The 13,310-nt window shown below is 51.1% G+C and overlaps 1 protein-coding gene across 3 annotated transcripts in view; it reads left to right on the top strand.

Annotated features, from left to right (window-relative positions):
* LOC148645962 (RAC-gamma serine/threonine-protein kinase) overlaps positions 1 to 13,310 on the top strand; it is a 112,174-nt gene that overhangs the window by 16,539 nt on the left and 82,325 nt on the right. For all 3 annotated transcript variants that reach the window (XM_088610398.1, XM_088610397.1, XM_088610396.1), the window contains exon 2: positions 5,353 to 5,554. In XM_088610398.1, coding sequence (XP_088466524.1) covers positions 5,509 to 5,554 — 46 coding nt within the window. In that variant the 5' untranslated portion in view covers positions 5,353 to 5,508. The remainder of the gene's footprint in view (positions 1 to 5,352; positions 5,555 to 13,310) is intronic.

The raw sequence follows: 13,310 nt of genomic DNA, 5'->3' as shown, positions 1-13,310 counted from the left end.
GACTCCTGTAAAGGACTATGTTCCCATTAGCTGTGTCTATTCCAGGTCTCAAGCTGAGCCTCCATGGTTCCTTCTTGTTGATTTAATTCGGAAGTATCTTGCCATCCCCAGCTGTGGGTCTGCAGAGAGCGCCGGGCCGAGTCTTCTAGGAAGGTCGGGCGCTTTCAAAGTTTAAGGACGGCACAGGCGTTTCCACTGTCCCCTTGTTCCTGTGCTGAGGCTCTGCCTTGTTTAATAGCAGATTAAGGTTGTGCTAAATGCAGCCCAAGCTGATAATGGCTTAAATGTCTGGCTGAGCACCTTGCCACCGAGAGGACCCTGGGCAGGGGACAGCGTGGGGGATCAGTTTGTGTCGGTTGCTCTATTGTCCTTTCCTCCTGGGGATATGACCTTGGCTCAGCTTGCTCATTAAATTAGCTTGCGTTTCTTTTTCGTTTTTTACTTACGGTGGGCCATTTTAACACACGGAAGTGCCAGCTAATGTTAATTGCATTAGCTTATGTCATGGAAGGCTTCTCTGATTCCTTTTATAAGTATCTTACAACGTAAAAACGCCCACTGCCAGTTACATAATCTAGGGGCTAGCTTTGGGTGAAGGATGTGCAACATCTGTTCCCTTGTCATTGGGTACTGTCTCGATTAGCTTCTGCATAGGTGCAAGTATATAGACTGGGTTTACAATGAGGTTTGCTCAGGAGGAGGCTCCATCCTTGGTGAGGTGTGTGGAACAGTTGCCCGCGTTTGCCACAGCGGCTGAGAGAGAGTGTGCAGCTGCATCTCTCTCTCAAAATACCTGTTAGCTCAACAGCTTCAGGTTTGTCTCCTTAAGTAATCAGCAGTGAAGTTGGAAAGGCAGGATTTTGTAAACTGGACACGTTACGTTTACATCTTGGGTGTGATGGGGCCCAGACTGGGAGCTCCAGACTGGGAGCAGAGTGCAGTTATTTCCTTCACCCAGTGTGACATCTGCCTCCTGTTCCTTGTGCATTCACTGTGTGCTCTGTAGGCTTTAGCAGCTCTCCAGGCAAGACCAGTCATTGAGTTATTGAGGAGAGGGGTCCACGGCGCCCTGTCTCCATCCTGTGTTGTGGCGGAGCAATTAAGAGCCTGGCTTTCGTCTTCTCTTGCATGACTCAAAGGACTGCACAGTTCTATCTATGTGATGTGGGCATGTGTTCTGTCTGGAGAGAGGGGTGGGCCATCCTGATCTGCAGTGCTGTCTGCAGGTGTTCCAGGTCTCTCTGAAGCACCGGCACCTGGAGAGCTGGAGAGAAGCTGTTAAACTGGTCCCTTTAAGCCAGCAATGAGCAGATCTGGGCCATTAAGTGCCGAGTTGGAATGAAACCAGGATTGCTCATTCTTGGTGTAGAGAGTTTCTTACAGTACCTTAGGTGACCTGGCTTGATCATTACAGTGCAGTTCTTAAGTGATTTGAAGATTTTGGTTTTAACTAAGGATTTAAAGGGCTCAGAACATTGTTTCTCAAGAGTTGCTGCCCTGCTTGCCCCAATAAATGTGTGGGATGTTATGGAGCTTATTTGAAAAGGGAAAGAACAGACTCCAGAAAAAATCTGCAGGGGTTGTCCCACAGCAATTGAGATGAATTAATTGAATTATTGAATTGAGAAGCTGAAAGAAAGATGTATTGGACTAGACCAGAGGTCTTCAGTCCTGGCCTGGGGGACCCATGTGCGCGCTGGTGTTTGTTCTAATTAGTCCCTTTTTCACCAGTGCTATTTGCTGACAGTAACTGATCTGCCAGCTGTTTTTAGTTTTTTTTTTTGTGGTTCAGGTGATTAAGGACCCAGTTGGAACACAACCCAGCCGACGCAGATGCCCCCTAGGAACAGGACTGAGCACCGCTGTATTAGACGTGTCCTTGGGGTGTTGTAAAGATGCCCAAGAGGAGGAGGATGTGGAGATGCTAGCACGTACATGAACTGGCTTGCGGCGGCGAAGAGGAAGTGACTTGAGGCTCTTGCCCGGGGAACAGAAGGGAATAGTGTTACTCAGGTTTGCGGCACGAGGCTTAGCAAAGAGTGGACCTTCCCCTCTGGGGCAGACACGGGCGGCAGTCCCTCTAGCACGGAAAGTAAACTTGGAATATCCTGCTAGTCTCTAATGTCTGTCAGTAGAGGTAAACAGAAGTTTTTCTAAACAGAAGTACTGTCACCGGGTGGAGTTTTTGCACATGGAGCTTTGAAACGCTCTGGGGAAAAAAAAATTTCAAGCTTTAGAATTTAACACTGTTGGATTGAACAACTGCCCGCTGAGTATGGTGCAGAGTGGTCTGGACCCAGCGCGGTGTGGCGGTGTGGGCCCTGCGCGGTGTGGCGGTGTGGGCCCTGCGCGGTTCGGCCCTGCGCGGTGTGGCGGTGTGGGCCCTGCGCGGTGTGGCTGTGTGGGCCCTGCGTGGTTGGGCCCTGCGCGGTGTGGCGGTGTGGCTGTGTGGGCCCTGCGCGGTGTGGCGGTGTGGCTGTGTGGGCCCTGCGCGGTGTGGCGGTGTGGCTGTGTGGGCCCTGCGCGGTGTGGCGGTGTGGCTGTGTGGGCCCTGCGCGGTGTGGCTGTGTGGGCCCTGCGCGGTGTGGCGGTGTGGGCCCTGCGCGGTGTGGCTGTGTGGGCCCTGCGTGGTTGGGCCCTGCGCGGTGTGGCGGTGTGGCTGTGTGGGCCCTGCGCGGTGTGGCGGTGTGGCTGTGTGGGCCCTGCGCGGTGTGGCGGTGTGGCTGTGTGGGCCCTGCGCGGTGTGGCGGTGTGGCTGTGTGGGCCCTGCGCGGTGTGGCGGTGTGGCTGTGTGGGCCCTGCGCGGTGTGGCTGTGTGGGCCCTGCGCGGTGTGGCGGTGTGGGCCCTGCGCGGTGTGGCGGTGTGGAGCCTGCGCGGTGTGGCGGTGTGGGCCCTGCGCGGTGTGGCGGTGTGGGCCCTGCGCGGTCGGGCCCTGCGCGGTGTGGCGGTGTGGGCCCTGCGCGGTCGGGCCCTGCGCGGTGTGGCGGTGTGGGCCCTGCGCGGTGTGGCGGTGTGGGCCCTGCGCGGTCGGGCCCTGCACGGTGTGGTGGTGTGGGCCCTGCGCGGTGTGGTGGTGTGGGCCCTGCGCGGTGTGGCGGTGTGGGCCCTGCGCGGTCGGGCCCTGCGCGGTGTGGCGGTGTGGGCCCTGCGCGGTGTGGCGGTGTGGGCCCTGCGCGGTCGGGCCCTGCGCGGTGTGGCGGTGTGGGCCCTGCGCGGTGTGGCGGTGTGGGCCCTGCGCGGTCGGGCCCTGCGCGGTGTGGCGGTGTGGGCCCAGTGCGGTCGGGCCCTGCGCGGTGTGGGCCCTGCGCGGTGTGGCGGTGTGGGCCCTGCGCGGTCGGGCCCTGCGCGGTGTGGCTGTGTGGGCCCAGTGCGGTCGGGCCCTGCGCGGTGTGGCTGTGTGGGCCCTGCGCGGTCGGGCCCTGGGCGGGAATTTTCAAATATACTTACACTTATTTTGTCCCTGGAGTCGGAGGTGTGCAGGGCTGGCTGTAGTGTCCGCTGTGCTGGCCTGCCTGGAGTGACCGCTGTCCTGGGCAGTGCAGGGGCGCACCTTGGCGTTGAGAAGCCAGGGGCGCAGGAATTTCTTCTGCCTTCGTTCCTCACCTCCCATGGCCTTGGGTTCCATGATTTGCTCTTGCACGAGAAAGAGGGAGCCTCTCTGCGCGTGAAGGCAGGGAACTCTGGTCTTGTTGTCGCCCCCGACACTGTGTGTTTGAGAGGAGATGCTCTCCTTGTCTCGGCTGAATTTTTAAATGGTCTGGTTCTGAATCTCCTTGTGATGTTTTATTTTCTGCTGCAGTTTAAGGGCGCAAGGTTCACGTGAGCCTAAAGATGGCATGATCTTCTGTTTGTGGTCCTGCTACTTTTATATTTTGGGGTTAGAAAGAATCAGCATTGAGTGCTTTTGAAACCACAATAAAAGTCCAGTGTACACAGTAACTTGTAAAACCTCCAATTCACATAACAGGTTAAATTTTCAGGTATGCGCAGTGCCATGTTCTGTAATTCAGAACACGGTAACAAAACTTCCAGTGATGTTGCTGCAGTATGACATTGTAAAGAAGCCTTGTGAATACATCCCGTTTAATCCATACATTTCTGTTAATCCAGTTGAAATATTGCTTTTGATATTGAGACTGTTTTGCTGACAAATACTACTCGGTAACTCTGCATGCAGGTCACAAATGTCTGTTGTCAAACCTGTACTTATTCGTTCTACATCCCAGTACATTAGTCATTACAGAGACTAGTGAGCAGGAAGGGCCGCTTCAAATTACAATTAGTGGGAACTTGAATGCGATTTTCTGACAATGTCTGCTTGCAGTCCTTTCACAAAGTTCACAATTCTTTTGCTTGATTTGAAATTTGTAAAATTTTTCTTATGTCAATTAATTTATTTTATCACCTAGATTTAATAACTGATCTGAGAAATTGGGTCTGCAGTTTCCCTTTAAATGCACTTGTAGAATATTGAGTTGAGTGAGTAGTTCACCACACAATGTCTGAGGAGGTCTGCCCCCCTGCACTATTAATTTTAAATGTTTTGATTCATGGCATTTAATAGCAAAAAGAAAAGGTTTTACTTGACAGTATATTTTAGAAATATGAGTTTTTAAACCTGATGCAGAGAACGCCCACATAAATATTTGAACACCTACTCTTGTTCTTCATTGCCCATTCTAACACCAGATCGCTAGCAACTTGTTTTCTGAATTGGGTTTCTTTCTGACCGGTTTTACTTGAGTTTATGAATGACGGATTTTGGAACTTGGGGTGTTCACATTTTGTAAAAATTTGCCCTTGTGTTGTTTTATGATGGAAATGGGAAAAAATCCAAGCATCTCAAAGTCTGCTTTGAGCTTTTTCAGCTGTTGCGTAAAGTCTTAAAAAAAACGTTCCTGTGATTCAGAAATCATGTCTGTGATGCAAATGTAGTGCATTGTGACAAGCCAGGAACTGAGTGCAATGGCTGTAATTTGCATGAGAGTGTGGAGGATGCTCTGATTGCTGTGTTTGCTCTTACGGTTTTGAATGAAAGAGGATCAGAACATTGCGATTCCTTTCCTGGAAGTGTTTTGCTCCCTCAAACCTGCCGCGTAAAGCTGGACGAAGAAAGTTGAAGGAAAAAGTGAGCAGGACCCCCCTGACCTTTGCCCCTCAGTGGGCTGTTTCGGAGCGCCCTGAGGAGGGGAGGGAAAGAGCGAGTGTGTGTGTGTGTGTGTGTGCGCGCGCGCGCGCAACGGCTATGTGCTTTAACAATGACTTTGTTGTTTTGTCGTGTCAGTGTGTAAGAGTTGAGAAAAGAGGGGGAAAAAAATCCACACATTCCTTTTTGTGCTACTTCCTTCCAGGCTGAGTCACCGCTGGCGAGTGGGAAGGTCTGCGGAGCGCGAGCGCGAGCCGCGGAGCAGCGTCCGAGCGAGCGAGCGAGGGAGAGAGAGGGATCCGACCAAGCCCCCCTCGCCCAGGAGACCGTCTCCGAGCGCAGGGCTCGCCGTGGAGCCACCATGAGCGATGTCACCATTGTCAAGGAAGGATGGGTACAGAAAAGGGGTGAGTACCCCCCTCTCCTGGGGACAGCGCTCGTGTGTGTGTCCCGTCCGCGGCGGTCTTGGTGTGCTCCGTACGGGACGAGGCTCTGCGCAGATGGAGGCCACTTCCCCCTGGGGCTCTGTTCCTGCCCTCCCGGCTGGGGGGGGCCGAGGGGTCGTGCTGATCGCTGTGCTGTCTGTGGCACCAGTCCTCCCGCGTGCTCGGTGCCGGGAGGAGGGTCGCAGGACTGGGTGGTAGCAGGCATGTGCTTGCCTAGTGCTTCAGACTCGTTCCCGCTCCTGCTCTGTGTGGAGTCAATGAGTGAGTTTCTGTACATTTCATTCTCACAGATTGTTCTGAGCGTAATCGTCCCTGTCTGAAGGTTTATATCGTGTGACAGAACTGGTCTGTATTTGTTTTTCTATCTCCACGATAGTTTGTATTTTAACTAGCATCTCATCCTCGGGGTCTTGCTTAAAATTGCCTCAGAACTGTACTGTAACAGGGAGAATATTGGAGGAGAGTCTCGGGAAGGTTCAGCACAATAGAACTGTAAGGCAGGCGATGCTGTAGATGTTTTCTGATGTGAACTTCACTGTTTTTGAGAGAGGTGTAATTCTGGTGGGTTTGCTTATTGGTGCCAGGCAGCGGTTGCGTTTGTGTGATCACGTGCTGCTACACCCGACGAGCCGAGTCCTGGTGTTGGTGTGGATGTGGGGAAGCGTGGGGGCTTAAGGCTGAGGGGTGGACTGCGGTGTGGGGGCGGCTGGGGGTCTGACTGTGGAGAAGCTGGGAAAGCCGTCACTCACAGCAACTTCAGGAACTGCCTGTATCCCCTCGACAACAACATAAGTGCTGTCTTGAGCGGGTCAGGAGACCTTGGTGTGGTTACTGTAGCTCTGCTCTTTCACCTTGTCTGAGGGTGTTGCAGAGACATCTTGCCACCCTCTGTGCAGCGCAGGATTATTGTCTAATATATGACGTATGAATTTTGACTGGTAAATATTTTGGTTACATTTGTGACATCTTTGGTAGTACTGAAGAAATGGAGCAAATTCAGGTCATCCTGTCTCTTAAAACCGTTCCAAAGTGCATCTTGAACATACCTGTAAGACTAAACCATTAATGCGTATTTCTATCTGATCAGGTAATATTTTTTGCTACTTAATACTTAATACCAGCCTCTTGTTTTGATTAATTTAACCATGTGGGCAGTTCTAAACCATGTCTGCTGCTCCTTGTGTCATGTTGATTTTTGCACATTGTGGGTCAGGTGATTGAAGCACTGAGTTTTTTTGGTCCCAAGTAGAATCAGCAAAGCCATTTATCCTGTGCTACTAATTAACGACTCTATAGCATTATGATATGTGCCATTTCAGCTCCGATTTCTCTTGACATGATCCAGAGATGTCCTCGTGTGTTTAGCACACGTTACATGAAATGTTTTTCCATCATCACTGTTGCAGAGTGTGATGCATTTAACACTTCTGGTGTGAAGCAGGATACATGTCAGGGAGGTTTTAGACTGAAACGGAAGGAGCTGTTGGTGATGAAGCATTTCTGCGGGTGTGATGCTGTTTTCCCCGGAGAAAGTGGTCCTCCTTGATTCGGGAACATTGAGTGCTTAGGTTCTGTTCCAAGAAAGGCTTTTAAACTTGGCCTGAACTGTGTAGGACTGAGAGTAGGTGCTACCCTACTCATAGAGCTGTGGGTTTGTGGAACAGAGCTGTTTCAGGATGACATTCTCAAACTGAATGTGATCCATTATTAACAACCTCTCTTCCCTTAAGTTTTCTTATGTAAGTGCATTATGAATATGGCATGGGAGGAAGGTTGGCCTAAATCTGGCCTTTCTCACAGTGGGTACAGAGCTTTTGGCTCCCTGATGCCTGATAGAACCCGCCGCCCCGGCTCCCTGCAGCCTCTCCGTGCAGACTTGCCCTTTCGGATCCGGCGCTCAGCTGGGAAGCATGGGCTGGCCCGGCAGCCCCTCCCCCCCCACTGGCCCCCACGCGCCCGCTCTGCCGCAAGAGCCTGCTAGCCTGGCTCGTCACTGGCTGCCTTCAGCGTGAGATTCTTAAAAATAGAGCCGGCTGGGTCAGGGGAGAATGACAGCATCGTTTCCTGTTTACTGCAGTTTGAGCGGCGCTCTTCTGCGAAGGGCCCAGCTGCACACACCCTGCAGGCACGACTGCGAGAAGCGGTCAGGACAGCCCCGGTCTTGTGCCCTTTTCATTCCCCTCGCTCCCTGCGAGAGGCTGGGTGCCCACGTGTCAGCTGAGCTGCGCGGAGAACTTCGTGTTCCACATTTTAAGATTGAAGCTCTCGACTTCAGTGCGGCGTGTCCTGCACCCGTCATGTGGCCGTATACATGGTAGAAATAGAACACGTCCAGAGGAGTACGTGTGCACTGCTGAGCTAAGGCCTCAGTTTCAGTGATTCTAATGGGAGAACAGATTTGCTCTTCTCCTCTGTGCAGGAAGTCTTGATTCTGTTCTGCTTGCTCTCCTTCAAATGGTGAAGTAGTCCCTTCTGTGAGCTGCCGTCTGTGGGATTGCGACTGAATGCACCTAATTCAGAACCCCCCCCGAAAAGGCTTAGAGATTTTAATTCTATGCACTATGCACTGACACTCCTCAGTACCTGATTCTGACAGATTTGTGCTTGGTGTAAAATGTCCTCACGGGGAAAAAACCTGGAAGTCGCGTTAGTCTTCGCAATAACCCAACCAGTAGTTCTTCCTCCTGACCAGTTTTTATTTCCCTTGCATGGCTCTGGGTAAGACTACAGGTCTGGCAGATGTGCGAGGGGGTTTTCACTCGGTTGTGTTTTTTAGTATTTTTTTGGGGGGTTGTTAGTTAAAAAACGATCTCAACACCCAAAAAGGTGTTGCTGAGCAAGCTGCGTCAGGAAAAACCCTGGTTGGTCATGAAACCAAAGTAAATTCCCCTACAAGCCCAAATACTGCTTTCCTCTACTGTTGCTCCTAGGGCTGTTCTTACTGACATTGAGTGGTATTATGTCTATATCACAAACAGGTGTGTCAGCGTGGTACAGATGTCTTCACCAGTCAAAGCACAGAACCCCATCTTTTAAGGATTTCCTGAGCCTCTAAAGATATCAGTTTAAAAGTTAAGGATGCTGCCTTGGGGCGATGAATCTCATTAGAAATACAGGACCATGTTCTGACAGGTGGGCTTCCGTGGGGTCCCCAGGGAGGGTGTGCTGTGTGGCCCAGCACAGGCCGGGACCGCCGTGAGCCCGCGGAGTCGGTCGGGGTTGTGGACCGTCCAGTGGACTCTGGGAGCTTCGGAGGCTGTTCCTGAGTGGCATGCAGCTTCTGGACCAGAGGGCACTGCAGCTCTGATGCGTCAGAGGCTCGACCCCGGTGCCGGAGTGGACTGCAAGGTCATCTCCGCTGACCGGCGCTTGAGCACGTCCGGGATGCCCTATGAAGGAAGGCCCGTTGCCATGGCAGCACCCCCGGAGATGCTGGGCCTCTGCTGTGAGGGAAGAGTTGAGGAGAATCTGGCTGGAACGTCTGTTTTTTTTAAGTCCCAGCGTTTGGTGAACTCCCTGCAGGTTGGCAGCGCACATTGCATGTGAGAGGGAGCTCGTTACTACTGCTGCCACTCGAGTACAGCGCTTCCCTGTGGTCACTGTAGGGGCCATTCTTTGCTTGTGTCACAGATCGCATTGACCGCTCGAAAACTGAGCCCTGTGGTCACTGGTGGCCATCCGCTGCCAACGTCACAGGTCACTGTGACCACGTGCTGTATTGACCAGAGTGCCTGTGCTTCTTGCTGGTTTCAGTTACAAAAGTTTTTCTTTTTGGTTTGGTCCTATTATGCAGCTGTGTATTTAAAAAAAAAAAAGAGAGAAATGCACCAGGGCTCCTGGAGGCCTGTGTGACCCTTTCGGTTACTCTTTGCCCAGTAAAAATAGGCAAGGAGGGCCGGGGCATCCTCACCAGAGACTCAAACCACCTCAGCAGACTCCTCTCCGGGACTCCAAGGGCCTCCTGTACGGAGGCCTTAAGTGAGTGATTGTTAATTAACCAGTTAACTGACGGTCTGTGTTTCCGGCCTGGAGAGCCCTTGGACACGTCCTAGCAGGCTGCCCCATGGAGCTGCTGAGCGGCCCAAGCAGTTGCTTTGTCTCCGGGAGAGAAGGAGTCCCCGCGGAGCGGCAGCTCGTTCCCAGCAGCAGCTGCCGTGTGGAAGCAGCCTCTGTCCAGGGGCGCAGGGGGGACGGGCGGGCTGGGGAGCATGTGACCGCTGAGCGCTGATGTCACCAGTCACGCTGCGGAGAGCGCTGGGGGCAGCCTGCACCACCACTGCTCCGCAGGTCTGATGCTTCTCTGTACAGTTCAACCCCACGTCTCAGCCAGAGCAGGGGTCCCAGCTGATGAGAACTGGCTTTTCATCTACATTTCCGCTTAGCTTCTTAACTGAGCTCATTGTCAAGTAGAATTAGAAATTCAAAACAAAAGCTAACCTCTGACTTAGCCATGAACTTTGAGGTATTGGTAAATTATGGACAACAGGAACCTCTAAGAGCTGAAAGAATGCTAAACTTTCAGCTCTGTCCTGACAATATTGACATTGATACAGCATCCTTCCCTGCTGTTCAGACTGCTCGGTTTTGTAATAGTCTTTGCTTCAGACTCGCCTTTTGCTGTACTGATGCCACGGGTAGAGGCCTTTGTCTTTGGAGCAGACTGGAGCTGAACGCTGCACTCTTAGGAGGACATGGCCCAGCTGAGGACCTCTGAGCGCGCGGCAGGAGCAGCGCGGCCCGGCCTCGGGAGCACATGGTTCCAGCAGAGCGGTCTGGTTGAAGTGTGCCATCTGCAGTTGTCCCCTCGTGTTATTTCAAGTCCACCCAAGTGGCTTGGCTGTCCAGAGAGGTACTGTAGCCGAGGGAGAGGGGTCAGGATGATTGCCCAGGGATGGTGCAGTGAGTCAGAGCTGACAGGGCTCTTACTCAGGAGGTCTTTGCTGCAATGTTAGTCATCCTGTTCCAGGGGACTGTGCTGACAGTTGCACGGTGTTCCATGTTACTGGAAGTTGGTGCTGCTCGCCTGCTGCATCTTAACCTACGTCTTTATTGACGTCTTTCTTCTTTTCCTTTTCTGTTGCTCAGTTCATATTTAAGTCATGAGAGTGCTGTCCTGCAGGCGCAGCAGAAGAGCCCGTGTGCTGTGGGGTTATTCCTGCCTGACTGTATGTGCGCTGTTAGTCGCTGTGCTGATGGCCCGCTGTGTTCGGACAGCCAGCAGATCAGGGCCTTGTTTCCCGATTGCAGAGCCAGGTGGGATAAGAGTGCAGTTCTCTCCCAATTCCACAGCGTCCCTCTTCTTCATCGGACTTCTCTCCTCCTGTCTGTGCTCTGGGTAGCTCTTAAGAATTCTGATATCGTTACTGAACCAGATAGGGTTCCAACTGACAATTTCCAACTTTAGCTCTACTTATAGCTCTTTAAGAAATTAAACATTTATTCAGAAATGTTTAGGAAAATGTTAGTCAAATGGGAACGAGTCCAAAAGCGGGAGCAGTTTTGTGTTTTATCTGAGACGCAGTGCATTCGATAATAAAACTTGTTCTCTTTGGTTCAGAACTCTGAAAGTTGACAGTTGCTTTGCTTTTATGTTCATTTTTGGTATTACTACTTTATTTTTGCGGTTTGCCAAACATGGAGTAAATGTAATTTTGGTGCCTTTTTTGTTCATTTTTCAAAAAGCACTTAAAGGGCTTTACATTTTTTTTAATTAGCTTTTTTTTCAATTGCGACAATACACATTATTTTGCCTTTATCTCTTCTAAATGAGAATTTGCTTTGAAAGCAGCCTGCTAGAGATGATTTAAGAAGCGACGGGATGAGTTCCTTGATCAATAATTGCTAAGCGATGAAAAGACTGGAACAGGCTGAAGGGCCAGTACTTGTGTATGACCTTTCTTATGTTCTTATTAAAGGCAGATTTCATTTGCTATAGTCTTTGCCTAATTAATCAACAGAAGCTTAACAGGGCCATCAAAACAACATTAAAGTTGGTTTATGGATTTCACTCAGTTGTTTTTACCTGAGTGGAACTTCTTTAAGTCTTTGAAGGCACATCAGTCACAATCAGTCTTCTAGTTTCAAGTACCACAAGAAGGATTCTCTGCAGGCTTTGGAGACAGGTGCCTCTTCAGATTAGAGACCCTTTCTTTCTCATGGGAGATGGAGCAAAATAAAGTCTCTCTCAGCTGAAACTGTTTGTGATTCAGAAGGGTTACGGCCATCAGCCTGTCCCTTTAAAACAAGTTGTGGTTTTAGGCAAAGGCAACCTCAGGTGCGCCCTCCTTGCTGGGACATTGCAGCCAGCCGGCGTGTGGGGTGTGGGCTGCAGGCTGCGCCCTCCTGCTGCCCAGCAGTGGGCCGAGGCGCGGGCCAGAGGCTCTGTGCAGGACACTGCAGTTCTTCAGCTTTTCAGACACGTCAGCTCTCACGTGGGGATACTCCGGGGTCTAGGCTGCGTGTTCCAGAGACCTGCTCTGGTCTCTTCGGAAGTGGCCGTGCTTTTTTCTCCCAAGGTATTTCGAAAAGACGCCACTGACTGAAGGCACGGGCTCGGGTACCTGTGGTAATGTCTTCACTTCTTGAAGGACAATTCCTGCATTTTTCCAGCCAATAAGATGAAGAAGGTGTGCTTGTCTTCAGCTCAAACAGGGATAACTCTTCTCTTGTCCTGCTGATGTGTGCTGCTCCTTTGCTTTATCCTGTGAGTGGAGGAGGTTTTCCAGTGATGTGTACTGGTTTCTAAAGACTAGAAGAGCTTTTACCAATGAATGAGACCATTCGTGGCACTAAAAGGAAATGGAAGACCAATGTGCATTTTTCTCCTGATTGGCTGTACTCTACCCTTACAACCGACCGATGCTTCTTGGAGAGAAAGGTTATGCTTAAAATGAGAAACCCTTGGAGGTGCTTGTTCTGTAGTTGGTTTGGGTACTTTTGCCTATTTTGTACACTGGAATGTCCATAAACCTAAAGACACATTTATTGCAATTTTAATTGGCAGTTCTCTCTTCTTTGTACCTTCTTTAATTGCAGAACATAACAGCCCCTTGTGTGTATTTAAATAATGAGCTTGGAAGCTGTTAAAGCAGTTATGGAAGACCCCGAAGGATTCATACCTGGTGATTTTTTTAGCCCACGAGTAGAAAATAGTGCTGCCACTCTGTCGTTATGAAGATGTTGTATGAATGTGGTTTCCTATAGAGTGGTTCCATGTGCTGTCAGTATTCTTTGCCTGATTCATTTGAAATCATGTAATAAGTCTGATCGTTTTTTTTTATTGACATGAAGAGGTTGCATGATGTACAGTTTGCCTCTGAACTGGAGAGTAAATGAACCCGGCATAGTGAGGAGCCCACCTATAGGACAATTACTGATTTTTTTTTAAAATCGGGTTTAGAAAACACCCCTTTGTGTGTGAAAATGGATCCCGGGCCTCATGCTTGCCTGAAGTGCTAATCTGCAGCTGCAGCCCAGCGAGGGGTGTGAATGCCAGCGACTGATAGCAGGCGCCCATTTGCATTCCGGCCACAGCCAGCAGACAGCAGTTTGCTTCCAACAAAGCCCCGCAGCTCCTCTTCCGTGGAGCTCCGTCGTCCCCCCGCCGACGGCGTGCAGCAGCCCAGCAGCTCTGGTGACACCTTCTCGGGGGTGTCGGCTTTTTTTTTTCCGGGCCGGCCTGCTCTCTGGTTTCCCTGCTGGTTCCAAGTGGAATAGG

This window comes from Lepisosteus platostomus, chromosome 17 (genome assembly GCF_059453375.1).
Source record: "Lepisosteus platostomus isolate fLepPlt1 chromosome 17, fLepPlt1.hap1, whole genome shotgun sequence".
Classification (NCBI taxonomy): Eukaryota; Metazoa; Chordata; class Actinopteri; order Semionotiformes; family Lepisosteidae; genus Lepisosteus; species Lepisosteus platostomus.
The sequence above is the reverse complement of the archived record's forward strand: the minus strand, read 5'-3'. Positions and strand labels throughout refer to the sequence as shown.